The sequence below is a fragment of the Micropterus salmoides genome, unplaced genomic scaffold (assembly GCF_014851395.1).
Source record: "Micropterus salmoides isolate LMB-PRFRI ecotype aquatic unplaced genomic scaffold, ASM1485139v1 Ms_hic_scaffold_2, whole genome shotgun sequence".
Lineage (NCBI taxonomy): Eukaryota > Metazoa > Chordata > Actinopteri > Centrarchiformes > Centrarchidae > Micropterus > Micropterus salmoides.
The window spans coordinates 10726451-10748107 of record NW_024041150.1 but is presented as its reverse complement, the minus strand read 5'-3'; the positions used below and the strand labels follow the sequence as shown (position 1 = coordinate 10748107).

Here is a 21657-nt window from a genome sequence, read left to right as displayed (position 1 = left end):
ACTAATCAGTTACAGCTTTGTACAGATTAGTTTGATTTAAACAGTGTTTACTGCAGTAATGTAGTCCATGTTTCAGTGCAACCTGACAGCTGCCTTAATGTCCACAGAAGGACTGTGTAGCCTATAGATTTGATTCTGAGCTGAGGATGAATCCACTATGTCCAGAGATCGCTCTCTGTCCTTACATCGATGACAGATGGATCATTAAAGTGGCCATTTTAAAGATCAATAAACCAGAGTTTGGATGTTTCTAAAGACGTTAAATTCGGCAAATTAATGCCTTTCATGGTGCTGTGATATTATAACAGTATAAATGATGAATAAAACGCTGACAGCTACTTCAGGCTCAGCAGGACGTGTCCCGATGTGGGCAAATAGTGCATACAGTACAAATGTTCACTGGGACCCTCATAGACATGGGAAGACGACAAAATTTACATCATGCCGAGAGTCGTAGCTAAGTGAACTTAGACAGTAGAAAGTATATTTGATTTTCATCTGCCCTGCGGTTTCCCTGTGCAAAGATTATTTGGTGGGTTATTGGCCACTTCTGTCATCTACTGAATATGCTAAACATGTTCATATTTGTATTAAAGACGCACTAAAAAACCTAATAACAAGAAGCACAGGGATAAGCATCCTGCATTTTCTTCTGTAATACAAGAATTCTGCTTTTTCTTAACCCCATAATTTTAAAATATTTATATACTATTGACTGAACTTACCACTTTCCCCTGTTTGCGGGCCAATATAACTGTGCGGTTGGTCTCCTGCAGCCAGCTGGTGTATCTAGTGGGCAGGTAGTCAAGGCCTCCATAGATGTCCTGGCTCATAGCCATGATCTCATCAAAGTCCTCCTCAGTGGCCACAGCAAACTGAAGGCCTGCCTGGGACAGGGCCTCTGGAAGCTGGGGCATAGTCAGGCTGGTATCAATCTTCATCTTGAAATAACTGATAAGATACAAAGTGGAGGAGAGGTTATTGTAGATTGTAATTAAATGTACCAGAGCAGGCTGTCATTCTTAACCAGTGAAACATGACAACTACCAGGAGTAAAACATTTGACCAGGATTTAGGAGAGCTCAATAGCTATCCTAACCTGACCTGCCTGGCAGGTAGCAACTTTCTGGGTGGTGCAAACATACAGATTGAAATATTTTTGATTCAAAGCAAAAACAAGCCTCTTCATAGATATGTGTGCTTGGATAACAGCTGTTCATGATGTAATCACTCCAACAACAGTAAATAACTGTGTCCACTCCACACAAAGATGAGCATCTTAGTGTGTGATTGCAACACATTCAGTCATTTCTCTGCCACTCTGGCTAATAACCCTGCTTGTGCTACACACAAGTCGTTGCTGCAGGTTCTGTCCATACCTGTAAAACAGTAGCACTTATACAGTGCAACACTACATCACAGTTAAATGACCTGATGACACCCAACTGTGATGGCGGGAGGAGTTTACAGCAACTTTATAACAGCCCTCACAACTCAGTTCTGCATCCAGCAATCTTGAGCAACTGTGGAGCAGAGTGGTAATAATATCACAGCGCTCTGCCTATGCCATGGCATGCTATAATGGACTTAGAGGGTGTTATCTAGTGCTGCACCCGTGCCATGCCAACACCACAACATTGGCAGTGACAACACACTCATCACAGTAGACACAACCAGCTCTGTATTGGAGGCGAAATTCTGCAGAATTTCAGATTGAAAGAGAATACTGAGTTGCCTGAATACAGAGACAGGACCAAGCCTTGGGAGTGGATGAGAGTTTGGGAGGAATCTATATTTGACAGCCAGTAATAATAGACTATAATATTAGATATTAGATATTTCACACATTTAGAAGATATGCCTTTTTTCACAATTTACAAAGTACAGACTAGGGGCACCCAATTCAAAAAGTGTTTTATCACATTGTAAAACACTGCCAATTGTAATTGGACCTTCCCAGGTTTTGGTTAAAACCTTTGTAATAGCCAATGTAGGAATGAAAGGGATGAGATTAGTACAAGAACGAATAACCAGCAGGAATAGAAAAACACAGCAGGGGACAAATCATCACTATAAGCTTAACTACTGACAGCCACACTCTGCATCAGCAGAAAGTACTGACCAAAGGAACCAAACACAGATGACTGCCGGGAGAGAGAAGTCCCAGATGGCTGAATTAGATTAAGGAATAACGGAGACATATACAGGTGAAGGTGGAGACTGGACCAGAGAAAGCATTGAAACAACAAACAAGAACAAACCACAGATGAGGTTGAAGAGAATGGGAGGCAGAAACGGACAAAAAGATGGGACAAACAGATAAATGACAACAGAGACGGGGAGTGGAACCTTGGCACCTATCTTGATGCCTACGTCTTTTCCCATAAATCTTGTAAATCCATACCCTCAGCTCCCTAATCCGTACTCTAATACCCTCTGATCTGCTCCACATTCCAAACACTGCTATTTGTACAGAACCTGGCAAGAAAATTCACAGAATGAAATAGACAAGGTGAAATGGAGAAAGCTAATGAGATTTTTGTGTTGAAACAGTTCTGCCTTTAAAGCCCAATATGCTGATTCATCCAGATAAGGTTATTGGAGTGGGTACACAAAAATTGTTGTGGCAGTGAACACATTTAAATGTTGTGGGCGCTAACAAAACCTAACTGATATTGATCCAAAACACTGACCCTCAAAGCGTACAGGTGTTAGGTCTATGTACTAAGGAAAACAAGAACAGAAGCTTGCTTTTATGAAGACTTTTTCATTTAATTATGTTGGGATACATTGCATTAACATAGGATCCAGTACAGTGTGATCAAAAAAAATAAAACAAGCTTGTGCAAAAATAAAGCATGCAATGTAACAGAAGAAAACATACAAAAGACAAGTGATACAATATGATAGATACAACAAAATATGGTAAGTATATGATAACATACAATAACGAGTAGGTGGGCTGGGCATGAAATCTCAATCATTTTTTTATATTCACTGAATATTAAAAACATTTGTTAATGTGATTTTGTATTTTATGTAGCCAAAAGATAACATGTAGGCTAACACGCATTCAAAAAAAAGTTTATACTCAGCAAAAAAAAACAACAACACATGCTGGATTGCCTGTGCACAGCAGTCAATGTGGAGGGTGCTCCCCATGAGCTATCGCCTCCAGTAGCTTCTACCAATTTTTTCACCGAGAGGGAATAACGCGAGGGAGATTCACATTACCCCTACCCCCACTCCAAGACTGTGCAACCCCAGAAAAGAGGAGGGCTGGGTCAATCAAGGCCAGTGTAAGCCAAATACAAACCACCTAAAGTACATCCACATGATGCCTTTCGCTGGCAGACAAAAGAGGTGACTGACATTGGAAAATCCTGCCAGAGCGATAGAAGGCTGGACTCAAGGATACCATGTCTCTAAAGAAGCACGGATGCACAGTAGGACCCAAGGTTCATAGACGACTATGACTCAATACAGTGGCGTGACCAAGTTGAAGAAATTGTGTAGAGGAATATCTGTGCTGTACAGTGTTCTCCCCAAAGTACAGTACATGACTATGTTGAGACCCTAGTATATGGCCGGCCTGGTCAACGTGCTCCTGAGAATGTAACCGAGGACTGTCCATGCCTCGCTTTGAAGCTCTGTTTATGCTCAACGCAGTGTTCCCAGCGCAAAGGTGCCAAAAGTGACGCCATCGCACCTCCGCAAGGCATCGAGTTCCCTTTGTTGAATACAAAGTTCAAACAAGAAGTAGAACATGACATGAGTTACAACACAACTGAGAAGATGACTGCCACAAATACTGAGAAAAGCTAAAGTATTAGACACATTTTTACTATTAATATGTCTAATGATTTTTAAAAAAGCCGGCCTATTTGTTTTTATTCATATAGATCTTAAAATCCTACATTTGAGTAAATAAAATTTTGCCAGCAGGATCAGTCTTTATTTCATTAGAATACATTTGGTGTTCCAAATACTTTCTTTACATGGATTGTAAAATGGCCATGAATAGATATGCGTTTACAATAAATAACAATTCTTCCTCTGCATTCCGGAGTGTGCAGCCATGTTTGGTCTATGCGATTCTTCTGGTAACACTCACTAACTTCTTGCTTCTTTACAGAATGTTTTGTTTGTACGCTCCCTGGCGAGAATACTGTTAGCATGTTGAGAATAAACGCCTCTGAGCATGCTCAGAGCTCACAAGCCATCTGCGGAGGCCTGCGCCACGGTGTGCAAGCATAAACAAAGCATAAAAGCCTCCTGAGGACATTCTGAGGACTGTCCTTGACTTGCTGTAAAAGCCTCCTGAGAATATAATTCAGGACCTTTCACGCCTATTTATTTTTCCCGAGCAAGTGGCAGTAGGGAAACTCCCAACACAAACAAACGCAGCTTAACTCTTTGTGAATACATGAGTCACCTCTAAAGGTCATGCTGATAAGATAATAATATTGATATTAACTGTGGCTGCTAAATGCTACAGGAGCAAGATAAGAGTGCTGCTGCAATGCTGATAACACTCTAAAACAGAACAGGCAGGCCCTTGAAGTGGTCTCTCTGAGCCTGTTCCATGGCATCATCAGTAAGTATGTCTAACAGCCTGTCCACACTGAACACATTTCAGCCATCTGTCTCACAGACATTTAATACAATACCTGTCACAGAACTGGTTATCTGTCACTTGTACTTGGCTTAGCATTTTTTTACACTTTATGTAGGTTTTCCTGGGACATAAACAGGTTTTGATGGTGTATTGAGCGGTTAGCACAATACAAACGCTTCTGAGTGTACAGTCATACTGTGACTAATTCACCAGGCCCTTTCAATGCCATTTGCCTCGGACCTTCCCTCTTTTCCATATAACCTGACTGCCCCACCCATCTTTACACATGTTTCCACTTTCCATTTTCCACCAATATGCCGCATTCGCTGATTCATATTAAACCAACGTTTGCGGCAAAATCCCGCAACCATGTGTGCTTTCACATAATGATCCAGCTTTCCAGCGAAAAAGACAACAACGGAATGCAGGTTGTAGCTTTTCACACAGACATAGTTCTGTCTCTGTTACTACCAACGTCCCTGGCTCAGAGGCCGGTCAAATCGGACCCCCTGCCCGGCTCCATACCTTTCATACAGCAAAGCGAGCCGGCACATTGGTGCAATACTCGCAGAAAATAACACATTGTGAAAGCGGCTACTGTTTGTCCTCACCTTCAAGCCACCTGAACCTGCTGCCACTGTCCCTTACTGTTGTGACGTGAGAAGTGCATGCCTTATTTAGCGAGCGCACATAGCAGCTTTGATTAAAACAGAAACATCTGTTCGGTCAGACTTGCATGAGAAGGACAACTTGGCCTTTTGGCTATAACGTGTCTGGTGTAGGCAGGGTTTAAGTGTCAGGTGAACATCTTCTAGGCTTCACTCCTCACAGTGATTCATCTGTACTTGCTATTCTTGGATAAACATGGTGTCTATGGACTCCTCTACAATCGCACTATGGAAGTTGATGTATCTATTTCACTGAGATATGACACCACTTAAAAGCCAAATCTCTACCCAACATAAACTCAATCTCTGCATGTCAAATGGGTGGAACTTTAACTTTTGTAAAGAATGTGGACACATTTGTATAACACAACCTCAGGGACATCATTCTGTGTTCATTCTTCTTTTGTTGTCGCTATTAACCCTATTTCATTACCGGTTAGTTAGTTTGTTTTTCTTTAAGCACTGTCTTTTAATGCCGTAAGAGAGGGGACTGGAAGGGAGTGTCTGTCCTGAAGGGGAGTTGTTGGTTTGTAGAAGCTAACACAGAAATGCTAGACATGTTCCAATATCTATCAATGGGCCATGTGAGCTGTAAGGGCATTTGTAGTGAAAACACTGTCTGGTCAAAGCAGACACACACAAGTACACACTGTGGACACTGGTATTTTTCCATCATGCTTTGACGAGATGAGGTGCCAGGCTCGGCTGGGTAGTCGGTCCTGCCAATGAGAGCGATGCTGTTTTTGTTTTTGTGTTTCTGTCTCTCGCTCTCTCTCACTCACTCATTGATTAACTCTTCTCATATTCACTCTCTCATGCTCCTGCTTCCTTGCTCTCTTCCGCTGGCAGTGTACTCCATACAAAATGGAATTTGGCACATTTGCAAAGACTGAACTTCCATCAAATGCGCCACAGCAAGTAAATGCCAGTGTCACTGCAGATTGGGGTCTAGTCATTTATTGATGACCATGCCAGATGGGGGAGCTTTAGAGTTGTGGAAAGACAATGGAAGTGAAAACTTTGGAACACGCGCACACACAAAATCGTACTCCACTACATGACTTTGTTGATGAATTGACCAACAAGTCAAGGGGAACAAGTGTGTCAACAAAGTTGTTCATATATCAGCACTACGAAAAGTTAAGCATTCTGCATTTTGCTCATATGACAGCAGTCGGGATTACCATCAGTTAAAGCTTGTGGTTATAACTTGCTACACATGCTGTTTTGACAAAGGTAAGATTAAGGTTTGTTGCATATTTGTGGCAGGAGGGCTGGATGAGACTACTGCAGTAACCTAAAGCTCCCCTACTACTACACGCCTGGCACAAAATGGTACCAACAATGACCACAAAGAAGAGCTAAGAATCTTCAATGTATGATTGATGACTGAGTTTTGGCAATGACCGCATTCTCCACCAAATTGTAGGAAAACCTCAAGAGGTAGCATTACAGGAATTATATACTGTAACTCCAGATTGTTTAGCTCATTTATCATAAAGAGCAAAACTCAGCACGCAAAGACAGGTTGACTGGTATTATAGCCATTACACACTGGCGATCAAAGTCTAATGTGGCATACATTCCTTATTTGATTTATTTGGAGTATGCTGCCAGTTCTACCCCCACCTCCACACAGAACAGATAGTACCATCACACTGAAAAGAACAGGTCTCTTTAGCACCTGAATAATACAAAACTCAAAGGAACACACCATGTCTTCAGTAGATTATCCCGTTGGTCAAGTGATGAGAACATGGACACCAAAATCATTCATGTCTCCTGGGTAGATCCTTGGCTCCAGTGCTTCATGCCAGTAGGCTCCGTGCTGACGCAAACACATAAGCATAGCACTCTGTTGCGCGATAGCAGGCTCCATGTCATTTTTCCCGTGCAGCCCCGCCTATACATGAAACAAACCATTGACACACAGGCACCAGAAAATGATTAGTTGGTAAATCTGTCAATCATCACTCTGTGCTCGTTGCCATCAAAATAATACAACTGTGCGAAACACTATACTTGACCTACAATGGTTGGACTCCATAGGCCGACATTTTAAAGATAGAGGTCATGGTTAATGGCAACCTTTAGATTAATTGGTACTGAAAGAGTCTCCTCCGAGAGGTGACCCATACTGTAAATAGATTTGTGCAAAAACAGAAGTTTATTTCATTTTAATCTTGAATAGCATGAAACTCCTTGTTTTCCATGAATTGCTCAATTAGATGTTGTTTCCTCAAAACTTTGTGGCACTGTGACTTACAATGATTGACAATCCTATGATTTTTCATTTACAATATGGGGATTATATCTGTATTACAAGATGTGGATTAGTTTTAGGGTATCAAATAGTATTGAGTAGGAAGTTTTATTTGATTATTTACATATACACTATAAGATCTATGTGAACACATTTTTTCACAGATTTATTTGTTTGTGAATGCTTGAATTAGAGATAACAAATAGACACCAGTGGGCTTAACCTGACCCTCCACCAAAATATTTTTTTTTAGAGTTTCCCTTATAAGTGCTACAACTAACCATTTTAAGAAACCTAGTGCAGATATAACAATATGCAGTCAATATTTATATATTAAAACCCCAGTGAAACTGGCCTTAATGTACCATCTAAAAATCAATAGCTACTATGTTGAGAGAGGCATGCCAACCAATACTGGGTCACATTCTGCAGCAGGCTGTTATAGGTCAGAGTTTGGAGAGTCCCTGCTGCTGAAATAAAGTCTAATAAACTTACCTAAAGAATTAGAAATGGATTTTAAAATGCCCTGCATGTAATTTACTGACATATCACGTCTTTAAGTTAAATGCCATTTGAATGCCACAGCAGCTTCAAATAAAATTAATGTGGGAAGCACAAACATAAATGGCATCGACAACTTTGAAACTTTATTTTGCATGGTTTTTAGAGAAACATTTGGGCTTTAGCAGAAGCCTGGTTCATGAGAGATGTAATCAATTACTTAAAGGGATACTGTCCAATAAACTGTGATTACCTCCTCAGTAACCTGACATAGTAATAGATGTATGTAATGCTCTTTCATATGCGTTATTGTCACTGCACAAATAGTCCACTATCTATAATAGTCTATGATGGAAAAAATATTTTTGCATGTATTTAAATTTGAGGCTTAAAATGAAAGTCATTATGTGCCGGATTTGACCTTTCTTTTAACTTTTAACTGGTAGTACTACCAAGCTTCACCCCACTACCCCTGCACCAAACAACCAGGATTGTCGGGATCAGACTACAAAATGACACTATCAGACAGACGTGGGTCATAGTGGAAAACAACCAATTCAACATTTAGGACGTCTCACAATAAGCCAATGGGAAGATCCCCATGTCCGATTTTCTTTATCTTCTCTTGACCCGAATATCCAGTGTTTCAATGGTCTCCTTGGTAGCTGGCATTCTATATCCCACAAGTCTGTCTGTGGCTTCTGCAGGATCAGTAAAATTATTATTGTTCAGATTTGTTTTGATTGTGTTTTCCCTCTTTTTTGTCCCTCTTTGTTTGCTGTAAATTTCAAACTGCCCCCTTGTGTAATTACGGAGTTACAGAGCGTATCAAACACAGCGTATCAAAACGTCAAGTGGGAGTGAATGAGCTTTGGTAAACCTCAAAATCGATCCCAGCATCAACACAAAAGTGGTATTTTATGCAGAACATTACATTTGGTGGTAGCTAGATGACCTGAATTTACCCACAGCTCTCAGATCCTCAGTGAAATAGGCTTCAGTCACAATAGTAATCCAAGCTCATCCCTCCTTGTATTTTGTTCTCAGGGCTGTACATCATTTCAATGAAACGTGTAAGGAGGGGGGAAAAACTCTACTGAGCATAGTTAGCAAACGCGTTAGCTCAGTCGCAGACAGGACAATAAGTTCACACAGTTTATTCCAAAGGCTTATATGTAACATTTGTCTCCTAACACTCAGCTGGAGACTGTTATGCTCCAAATGCTGAGGGCTAAATAAAAGTATATGTGCTAATAAGCTTATATCTATGTCCATTTTGGACTATCGCTTTATGTCCCCTCGTAGGTCAGCACTATCAAGATGGCTTGCTGATGGTCAGCAGCAGTTCAAAGTTCACCAAAGCTGGACTCAAGCTGAATATTTAGATTTACTTCATCCCTTCAATTGAGTCCACTAATCGTGGCTATTACATTGGAATGAATGGATTTCGTCGTACAACGCTGTTTCAAATGCTAGTGTGACCAGGCCTTAATACAGCTGTTTAAAAGAAACCCCAAGGGTCATCTCCTTGGTAACAGTGGACATCCACAATTATGGCAATGGCTTCTTCCACCATTCCGAGGACAACAGCTGGGAGCCCAATTATTGTGTTGCGAAGCATACTTATATGTATTGTTTCTTCCCAGATCACACAAAGTAAATAATTACTGCCTGTGCAGTGCATAATACATGGAAATTATGCAACAACCCCCCATCCCTCTGATGATGATAATATGATAATGAAGATGGTTAGGAAGAAATGTTTCCACATTACCGGTTGAACCAAATAACATAAAAGACTCAAAAACCATTCATTGTTAATTTTTATTTTTAGAGCACAGTGTTGCTGTTTAATGTACAATGTTTTTAATTCTCATTCACAGCTCTTTACACAACGCCATTACATCCATGTCACCAGATTCAATTCTTGAAGGGAAAAGCAGATAGTCTCTGTCGTCAGCCGGGGTGAAACGGGTGTTTTTTCCTAGAAAAGAAACGAAGAAATATATATTGAGCTAAATAATGACATTTGTCTGTAATCAAGTACCAAACAAAATTAAAAACCTACAATTTACTCATATTGCCCTTACCTTGGCAAGAGCTCTATGGTCCGTCAACAGGCATCAGAGGAAGCATTACCCCAGTAATAGAAGCATTACTTTCTCCAAGCACTGAATCACTCCAGCAAATGTGCTTAAGAGTTTGAGACCGCTACCTGTATAATGTAGCACTGGTCATGAGTAATGCATTATCTGAGTCAGTATGCATAATTCAGCGTAGGGTAGTATAGGCTTACCAGTTGCTGCAGTTGCTTTCTTGTGAGCTGCAATCCTGTGATGAGCTTTTGACAGGATGTTTTACCACAGGAGGAAAGCTGGCAGTACTGTTGTTTATGATTTCTGCACTGCACAGTGTGTTAGTAGATTTCCCTTATTTAATGTTTGTAGCATAAAAAAATCTAATCATCAGATTTGATGTGACTGGACAACAACATTCTACACATAGTGACTTACTGATCTGAGCACTGATGTGATTATTAATGTGTAGTATTTCATTTACAGTGGAGTCAGCTGTCACAAAAACACTTCAGTATATTTCAACCTGGACCCTGAGTGCACTGCAGTAGGCAGCAAGAATTATGTTTTCTGCTACAGCATACAGATCTACTCTGTTAGTCGGGTATTTCCTCTGCTCTCATTTGAAAGATAAAATCTGAAAAGTGCATTGCAAACATCAGGCTAAACAGCCCATTAGGCGCTCAGCTCTGACACACTGAACGGCTTAAATTCCTACCTGCTTTCCTTTCAGTAATAAAAAATACCAACAAAAATCATTATTTTTATACTTTTTTTTAATATATATTTGACCGGCCTTCTATATATATTAATATATTTGTCCCTACACTGTTTGCTTTACTTTGAGTTGAATGAAGAGTTTTTACTTTATTTAAAAATTCTGAGCAGTCAGAAAACATGAAATTGGATTCCCCTGAATGAGATGCGAAGGAATTTCCTCTGCGTGGGGATGCATCCATAAGTTGCTGGATGTGGAACGCATACACTCCAGCACATTCTTTATTGTGAGCATGCGAAACAGTCTCTTCATAATTAAATTGTTGAAGAGGGAGAGAAAATATATTTGTGTGTGGGTACTGACCACACAACCTGCCAAAGGAGAGGCTTGCACTCTTTGGACTAAGCTAACCGGGCACTCTGATTGTTGTGTTGTGGCCCGTCATCTAATGGTTTAAAAAAAAACTGTCCGGACGCCAAACTTAGTTGGCGACCCCTGTGTTACCAGATCTCTTAGGGAAATCAGATTTGAGCAGATTATTCGATTAAGGTGTGCTTCAGTGCACAGATTTCTGTTGTTGTTGGTTTACATGCAGTCAGTTAGCTCATCGTGACAAGCCAAAACTGCAGGTCATTTAATACCACTGGGCCCAAAAATACTTACTGTACTGCCATTCATCTATTACAAAAAGAACAAACACATTACAAAATAAATGCCCTGAGCATAACACACAACTGAAGCTGATATATAAACACTACTAAGAGTTGTTTCAAGATATCGTTTCTGTCCTATCCATGTGGGTGGGTGGTTGGCCCAGCTCAGCCAGGATGTGCCATAGACTTAAATATAAAACTAACAGAGAAGATATACGTTTTTGGGATATGCACCAGGTGAGCAGCTTTCACTGTATGTTTGGGGCCATAATCGTCTGAGGGACTCCCCAAGTCCATTTGTTCTTGAACAAACAAACAAACAAACAAACAACAACACACACTGAACACATAATATTCTTTCTCTGTCCAGCTCTACTGCCAACTCTACTTGAATGAATAGTTTGAGATTTTGGGGAAATACATTCATTCCCTTTCGAGCAGAGAGTTACACAAAGAATTAATCATAAGCTGCATTTAGACCAAAGGAACTATGCCCCGGAACTAGGAACATCTGCAGGAACTCACTGCATTTCCACCGAAGGAATCAGTGTCTAAAATATGTTCTAGGGTCTTTTTTAGGGTACTAAGGTACTTTAGTCAGTTCCACTTAAATCTGATGTTCATTTATAAATTTTGCTCATGGATAGTGGTTACTAAATACGTCAGCTGGTTAATTTGCCTAATCTTCGCAGGTTTTTAGATCACGGTGGAAATGCACACAACAGTGGGCTGAAGGAACCTTTTAGTTCCTTGAAAAGAGATCCGGGGACTACTTTTGGTGGAAACTCCGCTATATGTACCCATTTAATTTGAAATTACAGCAAGCAGCCATTTAGCTTAGCTTAGCACAAACACTGGAAAAAGCTAACCTGGTTTTGTCCACACTCTAGCCTAGAAAGCCAATAAATTAACGGTTCCTTCAACTGTAAAAAAAAAACCCAGATACCTCAGATACCCACAGTTACTAATGGTTAGGCTATATTCACAAATCTGTAGTTTCTTTTGGCTTGGTAATTACCTACAAACTCTGGACATGGTAGTTTCTATCAAACATTACTCAAACAGGAAATATTGCCTTTGAGTATTTAGGGCAGCAGGACGTGTATGTGGGACTGAGTCAGACCACACTACGGTGCATGTTAATGAAGGAACATGTCACCCTGTACAGCAATGAGGCTCAATGATGGCTTTTAACAGTTTTTGGACAACAATAGAGCTCAATGGCTCAGAGGAAGGAAATATATCAGGCTTTGGATACACGCACAACATGTGTTAGTAGAATCAATTCATTGTTGGTTTGGTTCTGCAAATGGGATTTGTTTACAGTAAAATATAGAATATCACCATCTTCCATTTTGATTGGGATTTATGTTTGACATTTACAAAATCTTTATTCTCTCCTAAGACAGGTGCATGGAAACACAGTGTCTGCTAGTGGCCTAAACTGCCCCCGCTGTAAAATGAATGAGTGTCACAGGGAGGAGAGGATGTGTGGGGGGGATGGGCGGGGATTACGTGTGTGTCATTACACCCACGGACAGCTGCGGGTGTAATAAATATGATGAAACAGTGGAAGGGAGAGGTGAGGGGACAGCAGAAATGAGGGCTTTGTGTTTTGTTTTCCTGTGTCACTTCTGTCCAGTTTCAGGGATCGAGAGTGAGCAAGGCAATGCATCACTCAGGTCGCACACACACACACACACACACACACACAGAGCTATCTGACTTTGCAGTAGTTCATCACGAGTAAGGCCTATCTGGAAAAAAATAAAACTGTTCAGGCCGACAACATTCTCGTCCACCTCCTTCTATTTTAGCCCTAACCCTCCTCCATACCACCCACCCACCCTGCTTCACTCCTGCTCTCCTAAATCTATCTCTCCCTTCCCTTCCCTCTCTCATCCTCCTCCCCTGGCCTCCCCTCTGCACTGCAGCACCTATTCAGTCATTAATCTCCAAGGTCCCTTCAGTGCGACACACAATGTGTGCATGTTTGAGTGTTGTGTATGTGTAACACTCCCTGAAGAGTCACATGCACAACTGAAAGAGAGATTCATACATCTGTTCTCAACGGTCTGCATGACGACACTTTCTGCTAAAATTCTGCACGATAACAAAAGATATTCAATCAAAAGCCATATCCCTGCATGAGCATGTGGGAGCCCTGCAGAAATGTAGAAGAATAAAGAAATAAGCGAGATGGAAAACAAAAAATCTAACAGTATAACAGTAAAACAAGCTAAAACTAATTGGAATTGTTGTTGGAATGTTCTGGAAGGTCTTACTATCTGAGAGATCCTAATCCTGCTTTTTCAAAAGAAATGTCAGACAAAATGACACAGTTAGCTACACTGCTGTATATATTTTGTCCTGTGCCACTGCCTCTGGCTGTGGCCTGTGCAATATTCCACTTCAGTAACAACTGTATGCAAACAGTGCATATATACAGTACATATAAGTTGTCTTTTTATTTTTCTGTTCTATTTTTATTTAATTTGTATTTTCTTATCTGTTGTGTTGTGTTGTAACAGGTGAACTCCCCCCAGTGAGGGATCAATAAAGTCCATTTTATTTCTAAGGATGCACCCAAAAATAATTTTTTTAAGTTAGCAACTAATTCATTGACTTTTCTAAAGATTTTTGTTGTATTACTTGATTAATAAAAAAATTTATTCAAAATAAATATCAAAAAAATCTCTCATTAATAATGAAATATTTCATTCAATCATCATCCTGAGAAAGACGACACAAAAAGCTCATTAGAATAATGATAAGAGTGGCATATTTTAAAACGAGTCATCAACATGGGGTTGATGAAGAAACATTTAAAGAATAAATTTTAAGTGACTACTACTAACAGAAACACGCTGCTCGTGCTGATCATCCTGATATAGCATGTGCAGAAAGGAAACAGGATTTGCGTTGCCATCTTGCTGCCATCTTGACAAGAGATTGCAGAGTAACGTTACCTCGTTGTTGGGGCTCTGTCTAAAATTCTCCTAAACTTTAGATGGTCGTAGGTGGTTTGTGTCTGTGATTGGGTGAATGTGACGTAGTGTAAAAGCGCTTTGAGTTGTTGGAAGACTAGAAAGGCACTCTACAGTACAGACCATTTACTCTTTACTGAGGAGACGCAGACCTAGAGCAGCGCTGCTGGAGCACTACAGAACAACGCTCCGCCACTTTTTCTCCAATTTTCGCATTCTTGGTTCACAGCGTCATTGAGTAACACGCTAGGAAAAAAAGTTGCTGGTAGCAACTTGAGTGGCACAGTGAATAACAATTTTTTCTGCAGTTCATAGCTAGCTAACGTTAACCATCATTCACTCTTGTGGCAGATTCTTTCTTTGTGACGCACTTGCAAACAAAAATGAAGCACTACAAAGCCAATCCATTAAAGTTGCCCAGCTTGTGCTGCATTCGTAATGTGCGGAGTTAAAGCCTGCTGAGCTATCTTTTCATAGCCTAGCCTGTTAGATTCACCTCTGTGTGCAACCTTTACTCAGAATTGATGTTTCTGATGTGGCTTCGTTTACCTAACTACATGCAGAGTTTAAATATCAACCTTATGAAATACATTAGCCTATCGCAATTGTAGATCTTGTTTTATTATTTTTCACATGTAGACATGGATATTTTTTGTGATATATTTAATCTGCCCAATTAGAGAATACAATAAAGCCATTCCAGTTCCCCTCAAAACAATGATTCAGCAGCTTTTGGTGTACTCTAACATTGTATCTGAAATTAGGCCACTCTGTAATTAACTTAAGTAGCAAGCAGTTTACTAATAGGTTTATTAAAAACACAATAACACCCTAATCAGCTGAAAAGGAAATGCGTTGTTCAGAAAAACAGTGACGAAGGCAAGGAAAATAGGGAAACAACGCCAAAATAGTGACATTTAACATTTTGAATGATTTATTCATCCAAAGACTTTTTACTTGAAAGATTTAATTGGAATAACAACTCGTGTGTTTTTTGTAAGAGGGATATTGAGACTGTAGAACAGAATTTCATTCAGTGTGAATCTCTTTTGGAATTTTGGCTTTTGTTTCAGCGCTGGCTTCAATCTAAGGATAGGATTGCTTCACCCTCTAAATGTGATGTTGATTAAAGCTGGAGTACTTATGAACTAGAAAATTTGGATTTTCTAATGAACAACCTGATTTTGTCAGGTAAGCACTTTCTTCATAGATGTAAATGTTCCATATCAATGGATGGAAGAATTAACTCTAGCTATGTGTGAAATATCTTTAATGAATGACACACTCATTGGAGCTGCTTGAATGAGACCCTCACACTTTACTTATTTTAGTTTTTATCTTTAATACTGTGGGAATGCCAACACCCTTTTTTTCATTATTGAAATATGCCATAAAGGTTTGTACTTCAAAGCAGCTATGTGATTAGCTAGCAAACGAGTAGGCTAAGAATAAGTGACATGACGGAAGAGTAGTCACAAAAGAGTAAAATATGGGCGGTGATTATTTAATCCTATTTAGGAAATTTCTATTTATAAAATTGACTAATTTTGCTTCATGCCTTACACTCTTGGTTTTTATAAGGATGTAGAGTTGCCATGCCCAATTACAACTTGGGAAATGTATTCAAATCTCTTTCATTGTACAGTGGATGGATTGCTTTTGCATCCAAAAGCAGGTGCTTGCCTCTGTGACTCCAATGTTATGGGAAGATATGAGTGGCACAACCATAGCCAACTGGCTAAAAAAGTGTTTGGAGTGTGTTGTCAAGCAAGATTGTCTTTACACACCAAGTAATCGCAGCTCAACAAGTTCAAATCTGGTCCTTCATCAAGGACCAGTGTTTAAGATTTAGGGGGATAGGCCTATTGGCAGTAATACTGGCAGAAATGGAATATAATTTATTAGTAGTCTCGTATATATATTTTTTAAATTTGTGTATAATCACCTGAAAATAAGAATAATTTCCGTTACCATTTCCATTAACTAATATATCTACAGTAGTGGGTACTTCCAAAGAGTCTGCCATGTTGCACCGCCATGTTTCTACAATAGCCCAAAATGGACAAATCAAACAGAGAAGAGAAGAGTTTTGGTGAGTTTAGCAGTGACCGTAGGAGAAGGGTTATCAGTTGGTTATAATGCATTAGCGTCAATGCAATAGATGCAAATAAATCCTACAAACTGGTCCTTTAAAAATGTACAACGCGTAAGATATGGCCAGATTTTATGTTTAAAACATTCAAAAATGTGAAGACATTCTGACATTAACTCAAAGACGTCTATGTGTTGTCTTGCAGAGATATCAACTGAAGGTAGCATGCTAACCAGCCATCCCCGGCCCATCCTATGTTGTAATTACACTTGTGCCTCGAGAGGTGATAGTTCAATAGGATTTGGTGGAAATAAACCCTTAACTGGATGTGAAAATATTCTGCCTCTCTGCCTCCCTCTCGGTCCTCTGCCGCTTGAAGCCTCTCATGTCTACGCCTGAACCCACTGTGTCTTCGTCGTCCCGGAGTCAAAGTCCTGGTCGGAGCCTCTGGTTATGTATAACCTTGGTGATGTATTCCCTGTCGTCAAACTGGCCTTTGACTCTAAGGCTGTGTTGGTTCACTGGGAGTCTGCTGAGCCCAGTTTAGTAGCTAGCCCACCCGGCTTGGGGTCTGGTGACTCAGTCAGCTATTAGGGTTGCTAAATTAGCTGCACGGCTAACTGAGCTAACTGGCAGTTAGCAGCAGTTTTGACCTGATATGCAATGTGCAGTCCCTATATTTTTGAAGTATGAATTCAAAAGGTGGACAGTAGTCTTACACCTTTGTACCTTTAAGACATGAGTGTGTTTTCACATTCATTTGCATCATCTTCAGCATTCAAAACTGGGAACAACAACTTTTTTGTTTAGCTGCTTCTACGCTGCTCCGATCATGAATACAAATATTAATGTTTAAACTGATCAATCTGTCAGTATGGACATGCTACACATCGTTAGATCGGTTAGATTCTCCACAATTCAATCGTTCAGTTCATTTAACAGAAACCATGAGCCCCAAAGTCTAATTCTTATAGATTTACCGGTGTAACCTGCATGGTACATGAGAGGAGAAAAAAAACGTGGCCCTTTGAAGCGCTTAAGTCTAAATGTATTCGTTCCTTGATTTTTTTTACTCCTTCAGTCTGGAAGGGTCCACCGAACAAAAGAATCAAAACAGCTTTTCATAAAATTTAATCCAAGTTGTGAATACCATGTGAAGTCCATCGCTCCCTGTCTGCTAACTTCTGCCATACATTTCTCATCCTGCACCCTGTTGTTTTCGTTATGTTGCTGCCTACAAAATAAAAGTGCCTAAGCTGTCTGTCGGAGGTAGATCAAATGAGGACAAGTTGCCCACTGACCAAATTAGCTGCATAACCCGCACATGCAGAATAAAATCCAAATTGAAAAATACAGACTCAAAAATTGTCCTTTTATCTTTGGTCTCCACCAACTCCAGATAATTCCAAAGGATTCACATACTTTTTCCTGCAACTGTATATATTTAGGTTCATCAGCTGCAGATCAAACTTCACAGCTAAGCAACAATCACGTGACATACACCAAGGTAGGTACCGGAAACAGATGCAAGAGGCATATAAGGGGTAACATGGTCAAATCATGTGCTGCTTCTAGCTTCCTCCTGAGAGTAACACCTTCCCCTTGTTCTGTTTTACGAAAGTTATTGCAATACTGTTCAGTAATCTTGTTTACATTAGACGTGGTGTGGGTTCTTTGGGTGCAGCTGGTGTATAATGAATCTGTACCTGGTTCAAATACTTTTGTGATGAGTGATCATTGTTTGAAAAGCTGTTTTCAATCTCAAATTTTCAAAACATCCGTTTCAATATTTTATAAAGCACCGACAAAAGTGCCAATGCCAAGTGTACTTACATCAGGGTCTTCACTTCCATAGTCTTCAAATGGTTTCACACCATAGTTGAACACAAAGAGAAGGAGCAAACATGTAGTATAATAAATACTTTGTTAAACTCAGTGTTACTTGAACATTTTTCACTGTGCTCCTAAATTTTTTCACATGTGCTTCTTGGGAAAAAGGTTAGCATAGAGTCCTGGTGCTCTTTTTCAAACTCCAGACATGCAGCAAATAATGAACTCCATTCTTGTTCAATGTTTGATGTATCGTCAACATGGATGTTAGCATGTTCCAGGGATTTCTGTAAGTCTTCAGCTGACACGCAAGGATTCTTCTTAACCTCATTGAGCACTCGTGCAGTCATCTTTGCAGGACGGCCACTTCTAGTGAGAGTAGCAGCACTGCGGAACGTTTTCCATTTATAGACAATTTGTCTTCCCGCGGACTGATGAGCATCAACACTTTTAGAGATACTTCTGTAACCCTTTTCAGCTTTATGCAAGACAATAATTCTCAATCTTAGGTCTTCTGAGAGCTCTTTTGTTGGAGGCATGGTTCACATCAGGCAACGCTTCATGAGAAAAGCAAAAATAAAATTGGTGTGTGTTTTTCATAGGGCAGGGCAGCTCTAACCAACACCTCCAATCTCGTCTCATTGATTGGATTCCAGGTTGGCTGACTTCTGACTATAATTAGCTTTTGGAGAAGTCATTAGCCTAGGGGTTCACATACTTTTTCCACCGTGCACAGTGAATGTTTACACTATGTTCAATATTAACATACATAACCCAGGTTGTGTTAAGAAGACTGTGTTTATCTATTGTTGTGACTTAGATGAAGATCAGATCCCATTTCATGACCACTTTATGCAGAAATTCAGGTAATTCCAAAGGATTCACATACCTTTTCCTGCAACTGTATATATTTAGGTTCATCAGCTGCAGATCAAACCATCCACAGCAAGATTTCACAGCTAAGCAACAATCATGTGACATACACCAAGGTAGGTACTGGAAACAGATGCAAGAGGCATATAAGGGGTAACATGACCACATATGACAACAGCATAGGCGTGGTTGAGTCTTTATGTTTAAAGATAGTTGGCATAGCAGCAGGAGCCAACGACATGGAAGAATCAGACTGCCATTATAACAGCAAAATTCAACAAATTATCATGCTTTTATCACTGAAGACTCCAGACTTTAGATCTTGCATGACAACACACACAACTACACACATACATACACGTATGTACAGAACCATGTCCCATTCTCTGTTTGCGTAGACATCCACTGTAGGTATCCTGTCCCTGTCTGCATGGGGAGAGACAGCAAGACTGGGTCGAGTGAGTATATGTGTTGACAAAAGTGGAGAGAATAGGATGTCCATGTTGTGCTTTGCTATTTTTTCTCTCCCTTCCATGATTAATACAATAATGCCTCCACGCTTTCAATTCCAAATACCAAACTGTCAAAAGACATCAGATCACATCCAAACCTTTCTCTCTCTCTCTCTCTCTCTCTCTCACTGACTCTCTCTCCAGCAGCTATAAGAGCTTGCATGACAACAGAAGGGTTTTTTTGTGAATCACCGTGCAAAAGAAAGAGGCATATAAGTAACAGTATGTGTATGATGATGATGAGGATGACGATGTGTAGGACGAGGGCCACTTCAAAACCACCACACATGTCCTATCACTACACTAATCAATAGTTTTGTATTAACAACGGATCAAATGGCTAAGGTGAAAGGAGTGGCCTTTAGCCTCATTTCCAGCAGCAGCTGGTTTTAGGAAAAACACAACTAGCTGGTGAATACAGTGGAGCATTTAGCAGCTAAAGAGTCAGATATTTTTTCTCAGGAGTTGGTGGAGACCAAAGATAAAAGGACAATTTTTGAAAAGTCTGTATTTTTCAACTTGGATTTTACTCTGCATGTGCGGGTTATGCAGCTAATTTGGTCAGTGGGCAACTTGCCCCAGATGTAGGTCCTTATGTGCAGCTATCTAGGGGAGAGCGGGGTGAGCTGAGCCAGTTTTTACTTGAGACGTCTTTAAAGTGCGGACACGGCTATAATGTGTCCAGTTATAATATGTGCATATATTTCAGGATGTGGTGCATCCCTGGGAATAATCACTTTGGATCTAAAATAAACTCTTTTCAAGATATGACTTTCCCATAGCGCCTTACCCCTCATCGTGGGTAAGTTGAGCCTAGGGAGAGGATAAGCTGAGCCACATGAGGTCAGAGCCATCAATGTCATTTCATAGTGAAAACTCGAAGGCCAGTTCTTTCAACTTGTGTCGTCCAGCAGTTTAGAGGTATCGTCGTGCTAACAGTAGAGCCTCATACTGTAACTTCCCAAAGCACAAACACATATGTGAGATTGTTTCAAACTTGTCTGTAATTGTTTTAGGGCTGAAATGATTCATTGAGAAATTTAAATAACTCGATTACTAAAAAGCATAGATGCTTGTTTAATCTATATAAATACACAGCGCACTGTTTTGCAAGGATGATTATTACTGTCGCACAATGCGCTTACGCTGTGGACAAGTGAAGACAGCGTGATTTGATAGCACCTATTGCCATGATTGCTATTTAAGATAAGGCAACTCTTAGCTGTAAATGCGTTTGTTATTATTGTTCTCTGGTTTGTCCGTGAGTTTGGGCTGTAAAGTTACAGTGATACGAGTTACATAGCTGATCCCGATACTGGGGGCACCAGGCAAAAGTATTTCTTATCTGACAACTCAATGAGTCGATAAAATAATCTGTATAATACTCGATTACTAAAACAGTCATTAGCTAAAGTCCTAAAATGTTTAGAATCATGACTCCTAGACTATAAAAACATCTATTAAAGCCTACAATAGCTAATGATGGGGGCTAATTTATGGGTTTTAAATGATTTATGTAAAAGTAAAGTTAATTTGAAGGGCTGTAAAAGGCTTGGCCCGGTGTACATTTCTTGGTTAAATTGTGTTTCCCATCAGGGAGGTGGCGAGTGTAATCTTAGAAACATGACAAATGGCTAATGTAGCTCTGTGGCTGCTGGATGTGTTAATAGACAAATGCTTACTAAATAATTCATTAATGCAGCTTCAAGTCTCTAGAATGTGTTCATGGTTGTTGCCATTCCAACTACAGACACTATGCCTCCCAAATGACTTTTACAGCCTACATCCAAACTAAAACCAAACATACATGCAACAAACCGATTATAATGCATGTGCGTTAATGTTACATCATGTCATATTAACAACA

At 40.0% G+C, this 21657-nt stretch overlaps 1 protein-coding gene across 2 annotated transcripts in view; it reads right to left on the bottom strand.

The window, feature by feature from the left end:
• The window catches only part of nat16 (N-acetyltransferase 16), a 38608-nt gene that overhangs the window by 11774 nt on the left and 5177 nt on the right, over positions 1-21657 (bottom strand). The window contains exons 2-3 of one of the 2 annotated variants that reach the window (XM_038732186.1): positions 7001-7189; positions 726-951 (exon numbers count right to left, since the gene is read on the bottom strand). In XM_038732186.1, the coding sequence (XP_038588114.1) occupies positions 726-951; positions 7001-7059 (285 nt within the window). In that variant the 5' untranslated portion in view covers positions 7060-7189. The remainder of the gene's footprint in view (positions 1-725; positions 952-7000; positions 7190-21657) is intronic. The other variant, XM_038732187.1, reaches the window with a different exon arrangement.